A 20,111-nucleotide genomic window follows, 5' to 3' on the forward strand; every position below is an offset into this window, starting at 1 on the left:
GAGGTGTTTAATAGCTCCTTGCACTTGGCTTGGCTGAAATAAATGTTAATGGCCAAAAAAGTAATGAGAATGTCTGTGCAGTCTGGGCATGGGGTTGGGGAGCCAGAGACAGGTTTTCTGGGACTGGCAATAAGGGGGGTAGTTAGGCTGTGTTTTAGGGAAACAGAAATGGATTTCAAGGGGCTAGGGCTGGGTTTGGGAGGCCTAGGGCGGGTTATGTTTGGCTGGAGATTTGGGTATTGGGGATGCATCATGGGGTGCTCAGATGGGTTTGAGAGACTAGGGGAGGTTTTGGGGGCCTTGGATGGGTTTCGGGGAATTGGGGATAGATCTTGGGGGGCTTGAATGGGTTTTGGGGAAAAAGGGACTGTGTTTAGAGGACTAGAAATTAGTTTTGGGTGGCTGTGTATGGGTCATGGAGGACTTGGATGGATTTTGGTGGACCAGGGAAAGGGGTTAGGGGGTTGAAAATTAGTTTTCAGGGGGCTGGGATCCATTCTGGGGGGACCTGGAATGTGTTATTGGGTTTGTGGATGAATTTGGGGACAACGGGACTGGATTTGGGGGGGGCAATGTTGGTTTCAGGGGGTTCCTCCACGAGGGTTGCTTCTGTTGTGACATCATGAGTTGTCATGGTGATGTTGGAACCTACAGTGTTGTGAGGCTGGGTTGGGATAGTTAGGTGTCTGCAGTCCCCACTGGATGCTGAGCTGGAGGATCGTGAGCCCCTGGTGAAGAGCCAGCCCACCATGGTGACACTTGTGGTAGGTGCCGAGTGCTATGACATAATGGCCATGCTGGGGAAGGGGACTTTTGGACAGGTGATCCAGGGGCAGTGCAGGAGCACTGGGGAGATGGTGGCCATCAAGATCCTGAAGAACTGTGATCACGATGGCCAAATAGTGAAGAATGAACTGAGGCTGCTGCAGGCTTTGCGGGAGGGGGACACAAAGGACTTTCACATCATCCATTTCCTCGAGTCCTTCAGTGACACGGTCTGGACCTACCTGGTCTTCGAGCTGCTGCAGCAAAACCTCTTTGACTTCCAAAAGCAAAACAACTTCTCACCACTGCCAGTCCGCCACATCCGAACCATCACAGCACAGGTGCTGGTGGCACTGGTCAAGCTGAAGGAGCTCTCCATCATCCATGCTGACCTTAAGCCAGAGAACATCATGCTGGTGGACCATGCACGCTATCCATTCCGCATCAAGCTTGTTGACTTTGGTTCAGCTATCCTCCTCCCTGAGGTCTGCCATGTCCAGGAGCCCTACATCCAAACCCGCTTCTACCGGGCACCAGAGATCTTGTTGGGTTTGCCCTTCTGCGAGAAGGTAGACATCTGGTCTTTGGGCTGTGTGATGGCTGAGCTTCACTTGGGTTGGCCACTCTACCCCGGCAATGACGAATATGACCAGGTATGCTACATCTGCTCCACCTTGGGGCTACCCCGGGGTGAGCTGCTCTGTGCTGCCCAAAAGACACAGTCCTTCTTCCAACGTGTGCCATGTTCCACTGGTACCTGGCAGCTCAAACCACCAGGGAAGGTGATGGCAAAGCCGATGGAGAGGAGGGAGCATATCTTTTCCTCACTGGATCAGTTGGCGGTGGCGAATGTCTGCCCGATGCCTGATCCTGATCAGGAGGAGCTAGCCAAGCACTGTGATCTGTACAGGATGGTGGAGCTGGTCAAGAGGATGCTCACTTGGGACTCGCATGAGCGAATCACACCCAGTGCTGCCCTTCATCATCCCTTCATCTCCATGCAGGAGGTGAAGGCCAGCTTTGAGGCCACCCAGTACTACCAGCTCAGTCAGGAAGACCTGAGGGCATCCTGTAAGGATTCCAGCATAGTCGAGATCTTCCCAGGCACAGAGAAAGGTGCCTTCATCCCTGCCAGCCAGGGAGGCATCCAGAAGACCACTGCCCAGATGGATGGGCTCAGCCTGGCTGAGCCAGCTGGGGACACTGGTGACAAGTGTCAGCAGGACATCTGTCAAGCCCCCAGTCTCATCCACTGTGGAAGCCAGTACTGTCAACATCATTGGTGTCCCGAGATGGAGCCCACCAATGGTCACTTGGCTGTGCCATGGTCTCCCAGCAAAATGAAACAATACAGCCACTGGTATGGCAGCCCAGTCAGCGGCATCATGGAACAGAACCTGCCTGGAAGATGCTACAGCTCATCCTGTGCCAAGGTACAGGGAGGGGCTCCTGGGCATGGGCACTCTGGAACAAAGGGTGCTTGGGGTCCCTTACATACTTGTGTTTCCTGGTGCCACATGTCCCCAGGTGCCTGAGGCTCCCACAAAAAAGGAGGTAATACTCACCCTGTCCCCATGCTTTTCCCCCTGTTCCCCACCACAGAGAGCTCTGGTGATGTGGCGCAACCCCAAGCCTCCAGGGATTTGGAGAATGGGCTCCAGATGCTGGGCTGGGATGCCCCTGCAGTACTCAGCACGCTCCTCCTACCATAGAGCCAGTGGCACTCCCAGCACCACTGAGATCCCACAGCAACCTTTGCATACACTCCAGCAGTCCAGAGCTTGCAAGAGACCTTCTTCTTCCTCACCCTCAAGCATCCCAACCACCAAAACCCAGCGCCTTGCTGGTGGAGACCACAGTCAGGGCTGCAACAGAACATACTGTGCCAGATGCTACCGGCTATGTTTCTCACATTGACTCCCCAATAAATAGTTTTGCCAAAACCTGAGAATTTCCACTGATTATTTGCCAGGGGAGTTTGGTACTGCCAATACTTGAGGGGTGTCCCAGCTTCTTACCCGGGGCTGGCAGAGCACTTGGCAAAGGCCTGTCACTTTTCACCACTGCAGCATGAGGGACCCCCATGCCCAGGCTCAACAACATGAACTTCAGAAAACTTGGGTTTTCTGTTTTTTTCTCCTGCAGCAGGGCATCTCACACCTCACAAAACTTATCTAACTTGTTAACCGGTCAGATAGCTCAAACAGGGCAAGTTGTCTTGTATTAATTATTTTGGTGTCATGGGGTTAACATTACTCTGGTATCTCCCAACTGCCAATAAACACCTTACTGTTGAAGTGAAATTTAGCAAGATAAGCTGGATTTCTGACTGACAGACACCTCACTTCACAAACTATAAAAGCTACTTTCACAAAGCAAAAATCCGCAAATTTTTCGGTAAATGTGTGTAGTTTCTCTCCATAACAGGGATTCCTGCTTTCCAATTACTTCTCTGGAAGCTGAGTAAAAGAACTCTGTGTACATTATCATCATCTCAGTAGTAAATTACATTTGACTCCTAATCAGTACTATTTCTTTTACTAGCTTTAATATAGGTAGCTTGATATTTTGCACTGTTCTATACAATCTACTAGTAGTTCCTTTAATTTTATACTGAGTAGTAAGTAATTCTGATTAAAATCTTTCATGTTATCTCCTTCTGTTTAATAAATAACTCATTTATAAATAGACCTAATGTGCTATCCTTAGGACTAGTTGGCCAGAGTAATTTCTTAAATTTAAACTGGCAAGGCTTGTCTAAAGCTTCTACTCACCCTGTGACATTCCCCAAACTGGAGTGGGAAGCCAGACTCAGCACAGCCAGACCCAGTGGTTCCTCAGTGGTCTATTCCTTGACCTTGAATGGAGCACGCAGACGCTCTCCCAGCACTTGGCATTGCCTGATTACAAACTGCCTGTGTCTGCTCTTGGTTGGTGCTGGTGGCATGGTGTGGCCAGCAACAGCTCCACTCACTCTGAGCTTCACCACCAGAACTGAGCTTGCTGGCTGCACGAAGTCCCAAGACCAGTGGGATATTCCTGCAAGGAGATTTTTGGGGAAGGACAAAACAATCCAAGAACCGCCCCAAAGCCACTCTCAGCAGTGGCTGGTGGTGGCTCACCCAGAAATGCTGACCCCAACCAAAATCCAGAGTGGAGGCAACACAGGCATTCAGGACACCTTCCACCAACATCCCCACACAGCACCCTCAAATGCAGCAAGGGGCAAACTTCCCCCCACCACCCATGGGACCCCTCCACAACACATGAGGCCCCCTAAAAGAGGCCAAGACCCCCAGAAGCCCTCCAACAAGACAGAGACTCCCCCAGCACTCCTGGGATCTCCAAATGGGGTCTGGAACCTTCCCAAGCTGGGTTCTGAGTTCCCATCCACACTTCTATCCCAGCTCCTCAGCTCCCAATCATGCCATTGTACTTGTGCTGGTGGGGGTTAATTTTGGGGGTTCATGTCCCTGCAAACTGCACTATGATGTCACAGATGTAGGGGTTGTCTGCTCCTCAAGAATGGTATCCGTCATGTTCTTCATCCCCATCCTATGCCTGGGGGAGGTGGGGATTCCCACCTGTTCCTCTCTGTTCCCCTGCAAGGTGTCACTTTGCCCTTGGTCTTGCAGCAGGAATAGTAATCGTCCAGCTCTCCCCTTCATGGTCATGGGAGAAATTGGGTGGAGAAGGCTTCTTGAGGGGGTGGGGGCGAGGGATAGATGGATGGACAAACACCTCCCTCTCTCCACTGGGGGGATGGATGGATGGATATGGATGGATGGATGGATGGATGGATGGATGGATGGATGGATGGATGGATGGATGGATGGAGGGGTATACAGACAGCAGGATTGGCCAGCCATAGGCCATATGGACAGACAGACAGCAGAGATGGCCAGGCCAGGGGGAGAGAAGGCTGAGATTGTCTGGACAGATGGACAGCAGGGATAGCCAGGATGAGGGATGGATGCACAGCTGGATGGACTGGCTGGTGTGATGTCATGTCCCGGTCTGCTTGGATGGTTTAGGGGAAGGTTCTTTGAATTACTTTGGGCAGTGTGTGGGAGAAACAACAAAGTACTCAGGAAGCTCAAGAACAAACTTTTTCTTCGCAAACTTTAGAACATTAGGTAGAATAAGGTTTTTAGCAAGTTTTTAAATGTAGCTGTTTCAGTTATTATCTATAGTAATGGGCAGAAAATCACACAATGAAAATCCAGTGTCCATAAAGAAGACAGAGTGGTCCTGCTACTTTACTTGAATAAAGGGAGAGAGTCCATTGGGGCACACACCCGCTGGGTTTTCTCTCTTGAAGTTTTGGAGGGCGCAGCCTCCTTTTATCCTAAACTCCCAGACACATGTTGCCCTCTTCCTTTCGCCATTGGCTGAGGTACTAGGAATGCACAGCCTTCCCGAATCACCTACCACATATTCCCCCCTTTAACACAAAATTTTGGCCCAAGTTCAGAAACTCAGACTTTTGCAGACCTGTTTGCCATTTCAGGAGTCAGTCTGGGTTCTGCAACAAACCTGTGGCTTAAAGTTAGTAGAGACATTAAGATTAATTTCAAAGACATTAATACCCATACCCACACCCATGGAATTGTTTGTAAAGACATTAGCATTCAACTTTCCTTTCAGTAAAATAAAAGCACAAAAATAATATTAAAGAAAATTTATAAGGAAAAAGAAAGAGAAAGAAATTATAAGAACAGAATGGTTATATAGTTATCGCCCACAAGAAAGTCCAGCAACAAAACCTGCTTGTTGAAATTTTTACGTAAGTTGGTCAAAGTGATGTTCACAGTCTTGCTCTATCAGGGGTGGAGGAAGCCTGCAAAATGCAATGATCAATAGGTTAATATACAGCCAGGCTTGGTGGGAACCCCCAGGTACCTCCCTTGGAGCGGAGTTCTATGCTGTATAATGTGACACTTCATATGGGACAAAACTGTTTTCAGTCTTTAACCATAAACATTCCAGGCTCTCACAGGTGGATGGCTGGACAGATGGAAAGAGCAGGGACAGCCAGGTCAAAGGGAAGGATGGCAAGATGGATGGGGATAGGATATATGGGAGAGTGGACAGCTGGTAAGTTGCCTGGATGGATGGATGGATGGATGGATGGATGGATAGATGGATGGATGGATGGATGGATGGATGGATGGATGGATGGATGGATGGATGGATGGATGGATGGACAGAAGGACAGATGAATGGGTAGACAGATGGCTGAGTACTGATGGACATCTGTGACAATGGGTGTCCCTCAGGGGTCTGTACTGGCACCAGTGCTATTCAATATCCCCATCAATGAAACAGACAGTGGGATCAAGTGCACCCTCAGCACATTGGCAGATGACACCAAGCTGAGCAGTGCGGGTGACGCCCAGAGAACAGGGCCACCCAGAGGGACTTGGACAGGCTCAATCAGTGGGCTGATAGGAACTTTATGAGGTTCAACAAGACCAAGTGCAGGTGCTGCACATGGGTCAGGGTAACACCCAGTATCAATACAGGGTGTTATAAAGAGATTGAGAGCAGCCCTGCCAAAAAGGATGTGGGATGCTGGTGAGAGGCTAGACATGAGCTGGCCGCATGCACTGGCAGCCCAGAAACTGTGTCCTGGGCTGATCCCCACAGCATGGGCAGCAGGTGAGAGGGGGTTCTGCCCCTCTTCTTTGCTCAGATAGAACCCCACCTGCAGTGCTGCCTCCAGCTCTGGGTTCTCCAGCACAAGAAGGATCTGGACCTGCTATCCAGAGGCCATGGAACTGCTCTGAGGGCTGAAGCAGCTCTGCTCTGGGGACAGACCAAGAGCCAAGGATGTTCAGCCCAGAGAAGAGAAGGCTCTAGGGAGACCTGAGAGCCCCTTCCAGTCCCTAAAGGGGCTCCATAAGAGCTGGAGAGGGACTTGGGACAAGCTGGTGTGACAGGAAAAGGGAGAATGGCATCTGGCAGGGTTAGATGGGACACTGAGAAGAAATTTTTCCCTGTGAGGTGGTGAAGCACTGACATGGCTGGCCCATAGAAGCTGTGGAGCTGAGAATATGTCACTTATACTCAAGAGCATCCCTGAACCAACCTCGGGACTTGATGCCAGCTTGCCTCACTGGCAGTCTGCAGAGCTGCCTTCCAATCAGCTCTATCAGCAGGATATTGCCAAGGCATTACTGTAAGTTTCCCTCTTCCACACCCAGAGACAAACCTGTACCAGGAGGTGCTGTGATGGTTCCCACCAGCTGTCCAGGTCAGAGAGACACAGGTAAGGCACCATGGAGGAGACATTGACTGTGACTTCTCTTGCAGGAACTGGGTTTAACAGCAGGAGGGAGACAGGGCACTAGAGCTTATAAGATTAAAAAAAAAATGCATCAAACAGCAGCAAGAGAAGAGGAAAATGCGCAGATCACCAAGCTGGGATAGCGCTTTTTAACATCTGCCAGCACAATTACAGTGAAAAGCATTGGGAGGTCAGGGAGTGACTGAGAAGATTGCCCAGCAGAGAGGAGAGCCCAGGGAGACAGGAGAAGACAGGACATGAAAAAGATGGAAAGTGGAAACTGAGGCCACTCATGGTGTGCAGGCCCCAAAGAGAGACACTGTTGGTTGAACAGATGATGGGGAAGAGTAACCTGGCTTGTATTGAAATTTTTACATGATTTGCAAGGGTGTTTTTTGATGTCTTGTGTGCCTGAGAAGGCAAGAGGACAAGGCCCAAAGAACTGGTTTATGCAGATGCAATATATGTAGTTAAATAATAAAATAATTTATCTTGGTAATTCTATAGTAAAGTATTTTTCCCTTTCTCCAAGGCTGCTGAAGAAGTGACTTTTTCACAGGTCACCAGAACATGACTGGTGCCAAGAAAGATCCCTGCACTTGGATGCTCATCTGGACTCTGCTTCTGCTCACATCCCCTACTCCCAAACACCTTTCTCATTGGACTTGGTTGCTAGAGGGCACAGCGGTCACGAGCACTGGCACTGGAGATCAAAGACAATGCTTTCCTCATTTAGGAGTGAGCTTCACAGCAGGCTTGGGAGCTGGTGCTTAATACTTTCTGTGATAGGAAATGCCTAAATGTTTGTCTTGATTTTGCCTCAGAAACTGATTTCTGGCATAGCTGAGAAATAGGACAGAAGGTATATGAACTGCAGCTTGTGTGAGACATTGCAGAATCATCTTCAAGGTGAAGTGTTGTGTTTTTTAATCAAACCCCACTGCCCAAGTCTGCCAGGAAACCAATTTCTTCACCAAAAGAACGAGTAAAAAGAGTGGAAACCCACCTGCTTAACCAAACAGCCCTGTTGATGGGGACTATCAGTGTCCATGCTTGCAGTTGCTTGGTTTCCCTGTCTCTTGCAGAGACATCTCTCCCTGGGCGTTGCATTTGGGAGAACATGAGCCACACACAGGGGAGCTGAGCCTCTGATCCAGGAGCCCTGGAGACACTGTTCCTCAGAATTCTTTTTCCCTGAGATCTCTGCATGCTCTTTCAATATAAGTGTACAAAGCTCCCACCTTTCTGCATCACAGGGGACTGTTCATAAAGGAAGTCTCAAGTTAAACAAATTTTAAAAAACCCTGTTGTTTCTTGCATGGTCAAACTCTATAGAACAATCAGAAGCACCACTTGGGACTGGGTTTGGTTTGATGGTTTTATTGTTTCAATCATAAATGTCAGGTTTAAAAAGGTCAACATTCTTCTGAGATATCTGCAGCCTTTGATGGTCACTGGCAGGTTACGCTGGGAAGCTTGGTGACCAGTACTGAACAGGTCTGTACAGAAGCCACATGCACCTGAAATCATTGGCAAAGAGTGAGGCAAACTGCTGTAATGTTGCAAATGTTGCTACTTTTTAGTCCTCCTCTCTTGAGGATGAATGAAGAAAGTTCCCATGGCCATGTCCCAGCTGGTGGTGAGGGTGCCCTGCACTTCCTGAGACATGGAATGCCTGGCTGGCTTCTATTGAAGTTCTCCCCCTCCTCAGTGTGTGTGGGCTTTCTCCACCTCCTTGATTTCTTGCAGTCTCCTTGCAGCTTCAGGCCTGTCATTTTCTGGCACACCTGACATGCAGAAGACTGAAGCAGCACAAGGCTTTGGAAAATAGATCACTATTTTCCAGTCATGTCTGTCCCTTTCCGGAAGTGACTCATCTTTATGCTCTCAGATGTCCATTTTGCCCCTTTTCATAGATGGCCCGTCTCAGAGAGCACACATCTGGCAATTTACACAAGCCCAGTTTAGTGCCAAACAGCAAGGGAGAAGAAATGGCCTGTCAAACTGCAGGACAAAGAGAACTCACCTGGACAAACAGTCTTCTCTCCTATGACAAAAAGCAAAACCCATCAGAGAAGAACAGCAACAAGATCAGTAACACAAGAGAGAATATATTCTGAACATCCTTTCACACTTGTTCCTACCTGGCATAGAAAAGCAAATATGTATTTTGGCAGAGAGATGTCTTGAGGCATCATTCATCTTGTACCACTGCCCACCCCTGGCCTGCAAAAAAAGGTGTCTTCAGATGAATTACAGGGGTTTTTAAAGCAAAACCACAGCTGGGACACACTGAAGGATTCACCAATGCAAATCACTGAGCAGATTTTCACCCTCAGGAAACAGTAACAGACTCAAAAATTGTCTTTAGAGTTGTTAGGAAATGCCCTGAGAAAACTGTCACCAATCACAGGCTGAAGGTGTAGAAATAGATCACCTTTATTCACCAAAAGCAGGCACTGCTATTTTGGCATTTCAGTGGCAGAAAAGTGCTCTGCGCCAGCCCAGTTCTGTACAAGCCGAGTCAGGGCTGATCTTCACGCTAGAGCCTTCTCTTGCCACAAGGAAAAGGCAAGGCCCAGCTACAGCACTGATTGTACACAGACAGCTGCACTCAGCCATTGAGTGCATACATAACAATTTCCAAATCAGGATTCTCGTCCAGGAAAGGTCTCTTTCCAAGCAGGAAAGTTGTAGTGCACTTGTTTACATACCTTGCTCATCTTCTGCCACAGAAAGCACGACTTCTGCTCAAGCACAGTCAGAACATTGAAGGAGGCCTGTAAACCTCCCAAAGGCAGTGTTCAGCTGATCAAACCTTGTAAACAAGCACAGACCTAACTGTTGCCATCATGGAATTAGTGGAAAAGACTCTGAGGATTGAAACCAATTGCTCACCCATCACTGCCAAGGCCACCACTAAACTGTGCCCCCAGGTGCCACATCTACACGGCTTTTAAACCCTTTCAGGGATGGGAACTCCACCACTACTCTGGACAATCTGTGCCAGGGCTGGATGAGCCTTTCCACAGAGATTCTTACTGATGTCCAACCTCCTGCAAGGACATGAGGCCAGTCCCTCTTGTCCTGTCCTTTGTTCCCTGGGAGCAGAGCCTGACCCTCACATGACTACATCCTCCTACCAGAGGGTTGTGGAAAGCAAGAAAGTCCCCTCGGGCCTCCTTTTCTCCAGGCTGAGTCCTTCCAGTTCCCTCAGCTGTTTCTTGTGCTCCAGACCCTTCCACAGTTCCATTCTCTTTTCTAGACATACTCCTGCCCCACAATGTCTTTTTCGTAGAGAAGCACCAAGAACTGACTCCAGGACTAGAGGTGCCTCACCACAGCTGGGCGGTCACTGCCCTGGTTCCACTGGCCACGCTGTGGCTGGTACAGCTCACGTGCTATTGGCCTCCTTGCCCATCTGGGCACAACTGAGCTCATGTTCAGCCGGCGTGTGCCCGGGGGGGCAGGGAGATGAACGGGCAAGCCTTCCCAGCCGAGCAGCGGTCTACGCTGGGGAGTCCGAGCTGGATGGAACTACGGACGCCACCCGGATACCACAGACACGGTCTGGACGCACCACACATATCCCAGACATCCCGGACAACCTCACCCCCACCTCCCGCCCGTCTCGCCTTTCGTCGGCGTTTCCACTTCCGTCGCCATTTCCGCTTCCTGCAGTGGTAGTCGCAATGTCGGCGCTGGCAGCGAATCCCAACAACCCCGTGGTTTTCTTCGATGTAACCATCGGCGGGCAGGTGGGGGTGCTCCAGGACCGGGAGCGGCGGCGCCCGGGGAGGGATTGCGGGGATATTGCGGATATCAGAGTGTTGTGGGGATGAGAGAGCACGGGCGGTGCAGGGGGTCAACGTGGGACTTTGCGGGGCCGCGACTGGAAGCGCTGGGAGTGGCGGTGCCAGGAGCCGGATGGCGGGCCTCTCGGGTCACTGGGCCAGTCGGGAGGGGCTCGCAGGGCAGAGGAGAAGGACTACGTCAGGAGGGGCCTGGAGGGATGGGGATGAATGGGGGTGAATGAGGTGACCGGATTTGTGGGAGTGCCCGGTGTCGGGCGGCAGGCGTCTGTGTGTGAGGGGACCTGAAAGACTCACCTGGCCCTTGTCTCCTCAGGAGGTCGGTCGCATGAAGATCGAGCTGTTCGCAGATGTTGTACCCAAAACAGCAGAGAACTTCAGGTAACGAGCAGCTATCGTTCCTGCAGCTCAGCCTGGACTGGAACTGCAAAGGCTTTCTGGTCCAAGGATGGCTTTTGGTGGCAAACTGATTAGCTGACACCCAGCCCAAACTGCTTCACCTGCTTTCTGTCCCTCTGTTCTCAAAGATGGTATGTGGCATCCTGGTCTCTCAAGGGACCCTGTTTGGCTGGAAGGGGTCCTTCTCTGCTTCCTCTGTGAAGCCTCCTGATTTGCTCCATGCATTTAGAGCAGGCAGTGCCTTGTGCCATGGTGGAGGTCTCCTGGCCACCCAGTTCTCCTACCATCAACTGAGGGATGCACCATGTGAAATCCCACTTCCATTGGAGGGATGGACATACCCTGGTCTCTGTCAAACACAGTGTCTGCCCCGCATTCACGGTTTCTTACAGCCTTGGTGTTAACTCTCTGACCTCCTCGCTACGAAGAGTACAGAATATGTTTTGAAATGGCAGGGGGAAGGAGTTACCATTTCCTGTTCCTGTTTCTCTGGGAACATCTCTGACACAATAAGGAAAATCCTGTGCATCTGTTGGTGCAGCCCTCAGAGTTCACATGCACCTAACACTCTGCTCTCTTTTTGTTTGCCAGGCAGTTTTGTACAGGTGAATTCAGGTAAGTGGATTATAATGTCCTTTAAGTGTCCCGCTGGAGAAACAGGGCTGGGTGAGGTAGAAAGGGTTTGTCTTGAACTTTTTCACGTTGTACTAGTACAAAATGGAGGGGAAATCTGCTCTGAGGAAATTTTGAGGGGCTTTGAGATTCACAGAGATGGCAGGTTTCTCTTTCTGATATGACTTTTTTTGTGACTAGGTGGCTCTAAAAAAAGCCCTATCTGCAAAGCCCACCTGCTCATGCTGCACATTGCAGTGGGATCCTGTGAAGGTGACGGTGTGGGTGTTGCAGGGAGCAGAGTAATTTCATGTGCAGAGCCCACTTGAGGCTTTTTTTTTTGCCTTCAACAGCAGCAGCCGAGAGGCTGCGGCACTTGGCTATATTTCAAGGCAGCTGCTAATGTATACAGCAACCCTTTGGGCCTCTGAATTGCTGAGATAATTTTGTCTTGGGATATCCAGTAGGTTGCAGTAATTCTCCTTTTCACTTCCCTGCAGGAAAGATGGTGTCCCTATAGGTTATAAAGGAAGCACTTTCCACAGGTAAATTATCTACTGTTGTTTTAACGCTAAATAGCAGCCTGAGCCATATGGGGTTTTGTGACCTGCCTTGAGCTATTAGTGGTGTTGGAGACATTTGCGGATCATGGCTAATGTAATTCTATGGCTTTGGGGGACCTGGGGATGCTGTCCTCCCCACTGGGAGGAATCCCCTGGTTCTGGTGTGCCACGTCAGATACGGCATCTGTGACGTAATCACTATCCCTGTTCAAAAGCCATGAGTCCTAAATGACCTTGTATCAACCATTAATTAATATTTGTTGTAGATTTTAGGCTGCAGCATTCACAGGCTGTTAACTTCTGTTGCAAGGCAGAACCCCTTTTCATCTTACCCTGAGCTTCTTGAGGCTTTTGGCCGCTGAGAACTAAGTGTTGTTTTACTTCTTTAGGGTAATAAAGGATTTCATGATCCAAGGAGGTGACTTCGTAAATGTATGTACTCCTGTACTCTTTTTGTCCTTTTCCTCTATGGTATAACATGCTACTGTTTCCAAGGGTCTGTGCTGATTTGTGGGCTCTCTTTCTGAGGTATCCAGTAGTAACTGGAGGTATCCTCTTAGCATTGCTGCCGTCCTACTGCAACAGACAATAAACCACTTGAAAACAAATCTGGAGCCTTGGGTGAACATGCATTCTTCCCAAAACGTTTTCTCTCTGCAATAACTTGCCAAAACCCTGGAAGCTTTCAAAACTTGAAAAATTTTGTTTGCCCTGTTTTCCTTCCCCTTTCTGTTGCCCTCCTCCAGACAAAAACCTCTGTGAATTTCAATTCACATTGTAGATAGACCATAAGTACAGAACCCAGTGTGTAATGTAAGATGTCATTTAAATCAAAACTAGCCTTTTGTTACTAAATTTTCTCAAAATAGAAAAGTCTTTGTGCCCACAATGGTGGTCATGCTCTGACATGGGGATAAGCAGAACATATGAGTAAGGCTGAAGGGCCACAGGATCTCTTCACTGTTCTAGGATCCAGTAAAATTATTTTATTTTTGGAAGTGTTTCAAAATAGGAGGGAAGCAATAAAGCTTTTTTAATATAAAACTTGGTTGTATGAAGGTCTCTGAGAGAAATGACCACGCAGCAGGCAGTTCAGCAGCACCAGACTCTGTGGTATATGCTAATCATGACACTGCTCAGATGTCCCAGTGCACTGTATTACTTCCACTGCCTCTCAACAAGCTTTACACATTGCTCCAGTATTTGGAATTTATATCTTTATTACAAAGCCACCTGAAGAGCAAGCACAGTCATGCTGACCCCTGAGACAGGGTGCAAGTTTCTTTCTCAGAGCCAAAATTTTAAGTAATCTACAGAGAGCAGGAGGGAAGCAAACAAGGGCTGGGCAAGTAGACCAAAAGGACTTAGTAGAAAGTACAACATAAGCAAAATTTTTATTTTAGAAACTGTCCTTGTAGAACAGAAAGATTGCTTTCCTATTTCTGATAAAGTCACAGAAAATAAGGTGAAATACCTAAAACCACTGTAAGCCAACTTTTGCAATGCAACCACTTCTGCTTTCTTTGTCACACCATCCCATACTTCTGTGTCTCCTCCCTTTTCCCTTCCAAGTCTTGATGGGTCTGTACCAAGCAATCTGTAGCCTCCACTTCACTCTGGGAGGCTTGGACTTAAACTTACCATCTGCATGGGCTTCTGCCAACATATGAATGATGAACAATGAACTGTGTAGTTATAAACTGGTTGCTGTTCTTGTTCAGAAATGAAATACTGAATGTGTTCACTGCTGCTGTATGTAAATGGCAATACAAAGTCCATTTTGCCCTTTCCTCTTGCTTGAAGATTTTAAATTAATTTTTAAATTTAATTGTTCTGTAGCAGTTGCTGTCACTGACTGGGTACCTCTGTCATGCAGGGAGACGGCACTGGTGTAGCCAGTATATATAGAGGTCCTTTTGCAGATGAAAACTTCAAGCTGAAACATTCTGCTCCTGGCCTGCTTTCTATGGTGAGTATAAAATAATGACATTACAGACTAAAAAGCTTTTGGAACTTTCTCTGTGCCCTTTTTTTAAGTGTATATAGTATTTGCTTGGCAGCAGAATCTCTGCCATTGGTACAAGGTCTGCTTTGTAGCTACTAGTCAAGCAGCTACTTTTAGCTTAATATGTTGAGTAACACAATAGACCTGATCTTGCAGCATCCTTTCTTTGCTGCCTGTTGGAGTGCTGGGACAGGCTTACCTTGATTGCTTTCAGAAGAGCCTAATTCTTGCAGTTTTCATGCAGTGGTGAGTTGGTGATGTTTTCTTCTTTCCTGATACTGTTATCAAACACTGACCTTGGCAAGGATGAAAGAGAGATTTGGGAGTTCAAAAGCCACAGCAGTGTTACCATGGTATCTTTTAAAACAGACCTTCCTATTCAACATAGTAAGAGAAACTGCAACCATTGCACATTGTCTGGTGGGAACAATACCCTGACTTTTGGAATAGAAAGCAAATGGAGCCAGTGCTTCAGTGTTCCTATCCACAACTGCTTCTTCCCCAGCTCTTTCAGTTGCTCTGCCCTTGAAACCACTTGCTTAGGACATTTAGTAATATGGGTTAGTTATTCATCCACATTGAAAACATGGCCCAAAAAGATGTCATGGCACAGCTAAGCAGCTAGTGTACTGTGGTGTGAAAGAAGGGATTCACTCCAGTATTGCCAGCTTTGTGTTAAAGTGGTATGGCTCTGAAGTCATTATACTGGGTCAAACCTTGGATCCCAGGCACCATGGATCCCAGCTGGATCCTTTTGAAGCTGGCTAGCATTAATTAGAAAGCCAAAATGACCCTGTCCTTTGCAATCCTGCTGCTGCAAAACTTGACCTATTCACTCATCAGGACAGAAACTTGCTTTAGTAGCTCCTGGTTGTCAATATCGCAAGTGGCATTCAGTGTTGCAAAGATGTTTTCTTAACAGAGTGCAAATGCTCTGGGGTTTTTTACTTAGGTGTAAATAAAATTTCACATCTGCATCCCCTGGTTCCTGTGACTCCTCTGCCAATACAGTTGTTACTTTTCTCGTCATGATCATTGAAAGTTTTTTATTTGTATTCTGAGGAAATCTCCCTAAAGCCAGAAATCAGCTGGGTTTTTTTCTTGCCCTGGTTTCTGGTGTTCAGTTTTCTTCAGGGTAATGCTGCAGCCAATAAATACTTGTCACCAAAACGTTCGGCCTTTTTTCTGGAGTCTGCTCTAAAGCCTGGACTTCGGCACAGTCTTGTATTGAACACGCCTTTGTAGAAGTATAATAAATAGTTGGTGACGTGGCTCTTGCTCATTCTGGTGTGACCAGAGGTGGTGACATACTACATCCCAGCACAGGGTCTCCTGCAGATATGTATTCTGTTTCCTTTCATTTGTCTAGGAATAAGCTAAAAATAATACATACTTAAACAACACCTCTTCTTTATGTGTCTGCCTTCAGTTTTGGTCAGTCTGAAGTAGTATACTTGTTGTATTTTGCTATTCTCAACCCCCAGGCAAACAGTGGTCCGAGTACCAATGGCTGCCAGTTCTTCATCACGTGCTCCAAGTGTGACTGGTTGGATGGGAAACATGTTGTGTTTGGTGAGTACCTGCAGTAAAAGTCCTGGAGTGGCAGCTCACAGACATCCCTGCATGGAAGCTGTTAAAATAAATACTGAGAATCTTCTGAACTGGGAGGAACCCAGAGGGATCATCAAGACGAACTCCTGACCCTGCACAGGTCACCCCAAAAATCCCACTCTGTGCCTAAGAACACTGTCAAAATTCTCCTGGAGCTCTGGCAGCCTTGGGACTGTGATCATTCTCTGGGGTGCCTGTTCGGTGCCCAAGCACCTCTGGATATGGACTGCTCATTCTTCCCTCCTCGCTTGTGCTGTCTGAGCGATCTGTGCAACCTGATACTGTGATGGATCACTGTTGGATCAGTGTTGAAATGAATCATTTTTTCACTGGTTAGCTTTTATCCAGATCCGTGTTCAGTGTACTGTATTTGTACACAAATCCTTGTGCCAGTGCAGAGGGCACAGATGAGTGGAAGGATTCCTTTCTTCTCCACTATCAGAGAGGGCTGAGCTTTCACCAGAGTTTTGGACATTAGTTCTGTGAAACCATATCTGCTAACTTGCATTTACTGCTGGTTGAACTGTAGGAGTTCCAGACCAGTCTTAAGCTGGTGGTCTCAACCCGCAGATTTCTAGACACACTACCCCTGTGATGGGAAGAGGCACTTAATCTGTGCTGAATGTGGAGAATGTTTGAAGAGGGATTGTTTCCTTTATGAGTTTAGAGATCAGTAACAAATCCTGAAGTGCCCAATAGCTGCACACTGCCCAGAGCTTTTCAGGAAGGACAGAAATGTGTTTACCCGTGATGAGTGGAGGGGAACAAAGGTAAAAACCAGCCATATTGAAGTGGATAAATTTTCTCATTCTAGGTAAAATTGTCGATGGGCTGTTGGTCATGAGAAAAATTGAAGTAAGTTTGAATATGGCTACTTCCTTGTGAATGTCTGCATTGGAAAGTTATGTACATGATTAAGTAGAGTTGTCCTCCTGTCTGTTTACAGGATACCATTGAATACCAGTGTTGATAACTGGCATTATTGGTTGTCATCATTATAATGTAGCAGGAAATCTGTTGAAGCACAGGCTGTCATATGAGTTGGCTTTGGAAATGCTAGGATCTTGTGACTGTGATAGTCTTTGAGTGGGGATTGCGCTCTTGGCTTTATTTGCTTTGCATTTGTTCAGAGGCTGAATTAAAAAGTTGTTCCATCAGCAGCTCAGACAAGAGCATAAAGCATCTCACTTCTTTGCCATTGCCTGGAATTATTCAGTGGATGCAAAATCATCAGTTCTGCCGATCTATGATCAGCATGTTTAATAAGAAAAAATTAAGCTAATCTCCTGATAGGCTTCCGGGAGCTGAAGATAAATACAGTCCAGGTGATGATTGCTGCCAACATCAGGCCTGGGTGTCATGGCAGGATAATGAGTAGATTTAACGAATAGCAGCAAGTTCTCTGAGACAGCCAGCATTGACTCCATGATACATGTGGGATAATGTGCATAAGGGTCTCTAATCTGGAAAACGGGGCAAAACACAGAGCTGTTGGGCTTTGAGAAAAAGTTACACGGATTGAGTAGTACTGCATGGTGTAATCTGCTGGAGCATTGTGGTGAGCCTGCTTTGGGTATCGGTACAGTGAGACCAAAGTAAAGAAAATGAGAGATTCAGAGAACATCTGAGTCTAATGCATCAGGAGGTTCAGAATGAGGGTTTCTTTGCCACTGTCTCTTTCCTTTCTGTGTGAGCACAGGTTTGTTTTGCTTGTGGCAGCTGCTTTTAGTATCAAAGCCAGAGCAGCCTCAAGTAACTCCGCGAGGAGCTCTCCAATTTTTACTCTATTCCTTCCCTCCAATTCAAAGGACCAGCTTCTGGTCTGTGTCCCAAACCTCTGCTTACAGAGGGAATTCACCAGCTTATGGTTGGGCCTGTTGCCAAATGTGTAATGGTGCTTTTCTCCTCCTCGGAGCTGTGTCTGTAATTCCCTGTTCCTCATGTTACAGAGATCTCTCTTAGCCATTTTTCCAGTACCTGTCACTGCCTGAGTTTGCTGTGCTTTTATAAGTTTTAATGTTCTGTATTTGTTTGTCCCCAGAACGTGCCTACGGGTCCCAATAACAAACCCAAGTTGCCAGTTGTGATCTCTCAGTGTGGAGAAATGTGAAGCGATGAAAAAGCAGTGTGGTAAGTCTCAATCTTCACAGGCACAATGCCATGAACTCTGGGCTCTGGGCTGCTCTGCTTCTTACTTTTCTCTTGATTTATTTTCACATTTCTTTGAACCTGCAGAGAGCTGTGTCAGCTCATTGAAACACCAGAAAGTGCTTCTCTAACAGCATTTGTTTTTTGTCAGCTAAGTCCCAGAACTGGTTTCCCTCCAGGATGTACAAACACCAGAGGCAGCACAGCAAGGATAGGATTTTGCGGCTGTAGTCGAGGAGAAGATGGGTTTGTTTGAGCTTTTTCTTGGATTGAGTTAGGCTGCCTTGAAGCCTCAATTGTAGAAAGTTGATGAAAGAGAATTACAGCAGTAATCCCTCTGGCATTACCCAGGCAGTCTAGCTGGTGGGAAGCCTCACTTTACCCTGCAGATTGGAGAACTTTCCAACAGCTACAAAAAGCAGACTATCCATGGGTGGGACAAGTCTTACCTTGACTTGAAAAGAGTACCACTGTCTTTATCTGAAGAGAGATGTTTCCACTACTTACTGTTACTCAGGCTTCATTTTGGTTAAACCAATAGTCTCGGGCTAACATACAGTAAGTATTCTGTTTCCATTTGCCTGCTCAATTTACTGTAAAAACTAGAGGTATTTAAACAAATCTGTCTAGATTTCAGTGTGTTGGACTTCAGCTTGTCAAAAATCTGCTGTATTAGCCTTTTGGTTGATGATTTTTTCCACATTTCAGGAGGCAGTTTGGACAAAAGCACATACTCATAATTTTTGACCTTCCATTAAATGATATCCAAAGGCAACTGGAATTGCCCACAATGTTCCTTCTTTTGTAATAAAGTCTTAGAGACCTGCAGCACTTCAAACTCTTGGGAGCTCTTGCTATTTGATGAAGTGACAACAGGGAATGTAATCATTCTTCCATTCCCCTGGTACTTCTGGTGGCATTTACAGGCTTTTGAAAAAAGCCTGCTAGCAAGGCTGTTTCTTTTCTTGCAGAGCTGTGCTGAAGGGTCGGGTCCCCTTTAGGGTTGTACTCAGTCCCAGACTTTCTTATCATTTTGGTTTGGAGTACTGGATCTCTGGCCAATGCCCAGCTTGAGCCTGGAAGCTTTTCATTCATAGGTGCCAGGCTGGTGCCACCTTACTTATTTCCAGCCTTGCTGCACTCTCATGTCTCTCATCTGACTGGAGATGAGAACAGCTTTTGCATTGCTTGATGTTGCACAGCCACATCAGCTACTTGTCAAGATACTTGAGAATCAGCTGGGAGAAACAGGCACTGTTGCTTTTAACTTCAGAAGTAGAAGGGTTGCCTGGCAGGCAGACTCAGGAGGACTCCCGAGTTCTCTAGATGATGAAAGCTGGTGTGTGTAGCAGCTGGCATGGACTTAAAATCACTGTGTGGCCCCCAGTGTCACTGCACAGCTTGGCTGTTGTAGAACTGTTGGGAACAGCTGTCCAGCATTTAGACTTACCTGTCTCTTCTTCCTTTCAGTGTTCCTTTCCTGGTGATTAGACCTGTGCTGGCTCTGTGCAATTCCAATTCCAGCCAGCCCACCTACTGCCCCAGACTTCTCCACAGGTCAGATCCATCCTCTTGAGGTTCTTCTGAAATTATTTAATAATGGGCATCTTTTTTTTTTTTTTTCCCACTTTGAAATGTAAATAAAGAATTTTTTTAAAACGTGTAAACGTGTGCAGTATACATCAATTACCATTAGTGGGAATGGATTCCTCTCTAGGTGAGAAGGGCTGTAACATCTTCAGCAAAATGTATTATCCCTGGCTGGTTCAGTCAGGAACATTTACTGCATGGAATTGAGAGAAAGAAGGGGTGAAAGGAGCTTGGCAGAGCTGTGCTGCACCAGCTCTTTCACTCAGCAGGTAACTACAACTGCCTGGCTGGCAGAAAGGTTCTTGGGAATCTCCAGA

At 47.3% G+C, this 20,111-nt stretch overlaps 2 protein-coding genes and 1 long non-coding RNA gene across 6 annotated transcripts; 2 read left to right on the forward strand and 1 right to left on the reverse strand.

Moving 5' to 3' along the window:
• The first annotated feature begins 749 nt into the window (after positions 1-749).
• Positions 750-3,228, forward strand: HIPK4 (homeodomain interacting protein kinase 4). Its single transcript, XM_059866778.1, has 2 exons — positions 750-2,198; positions 3,193-3,228. Exons 1-2 carry the CDS (start codon positions 750-752, stop codon positions 3,226-3,228), a joined length of 1,485 nt encoding a protein of 494 aa, XP_059722761.1.
• Positions 3,229-8,418: 5,190 nt separating this feature from the next.
• Positions 8,419-11,294, reverse strand: LOC132337707 (uncharacterized). Of its 2 annotated transcripts, XR_009489239.1 has the most exons (3): positions 11,164-11,294; positions 9,769-11,058; positions 8,419-9,280 (listed from the first exon to the last, which is right to left on the reverse strand). It is a non-coding gene; the product is annotated as an uncharacterized LOC132337707 (long non-coding RNA). The 2 variants fall into 2 exon arrangements; XR_009489238.1 differs by having other exon boundaries at positions 8,419-11,058.
• Positions 10,099-19,871, forward strand: PPIH (peptidylprolyl isomerase H). 3 transcript variants are annotated; one of them, XM_059866500.1, is made up of 10 exons: positions 10,679-10,812; positions 11,183-11,247; positions 11,857-11,880; positions 12,378-12,422; positions 12,830-12,872; positions 14,317-14,409; positions 15,930-16,017; positions 16,871-16,911; positions 18,098-18,186; positions 19,675-19,871. In XM_059866500.1, exons 1-9 carry the CDS (start codon positions 10,747-10,749, stop codon positions 18,164-18,166), a joined length of 534 nt encoding a protein of 177 aa, XP_059722483.1. In that variant the 5' UTR covers positions 10,679-10,746; the 3' UTR covers positions 18,167-18,186; positions 19,675-19,871. The 3 variants fall into 3 exon arrangements, 2 of the variants coding, with proteins under 2 accessions (XP_059722485.1, XP_059722483.1); XR_009489237.1 differs by lacking the exon at positions 16,871-16,911 and having other exon boundaries at positions 10,099-10,812; XM_059866502.1 differs by lacking the exon at positions 11,857-11,880 and having other exon boundaries at positions 10,099-10,812.
• The last annotated feature ends 240 nt before the right edge of the window (positions 19,872-20,111 follow it).

The sequence above is a fragment of the Haemorhous mexicanus genome, chromosome 23 (genome assembly GCF_027477595.1).
Source record: "Haemorhous mexicanus isolate bHaeMex1 chromosome 23, bHaeMex1.pri, whole genome shotgun sequence".
Taxonomy (NCBI): Eukaryota; Metazoa; Chordata; class Aves; order Passeriformes; family Fringillidae; genus Haemorhous; species Haemorhous mexicanus.

Bases quoted from the DNA above. Each gene is read 5' to 3' on its own strand.
- PPIH (XM_059866502.1), top strand. From the start codon at position 10,099: ATGTCCAACCTCCTGCAAGGACATGAGGCCAGTCCCTCTTGTCCTGTC. The intron at 12,873-14,316 runs GTATGTACTCCT...TCTGTCATGCAG, and splicing joins AAGGAGGTGACTTCGTAAAT to GGAGACGGCACTGGTGTAGC. The intron at 16,912-18,097 runs GTAAGTTTGAAT...GTTTGTCCCCAG, and splicing joins TGGTCATGAGAAAAATTGAA to AACGTGCCTACGGGTCCCAA.
- HIPK4 (XM_059866778.1), top strand. From the start codon at position 750: ATGGTGACACTTGTGGTAGGTGCCGAGTGCTATGACATAATGGCCATG. The intron at 2,199-3,192 runs GTACAGGGAGGG...TCTCCATAACAG, and splicing joins ACAGCTCATCCTGTGCCAAG to GGATTCCTGCTTTCCAATTA.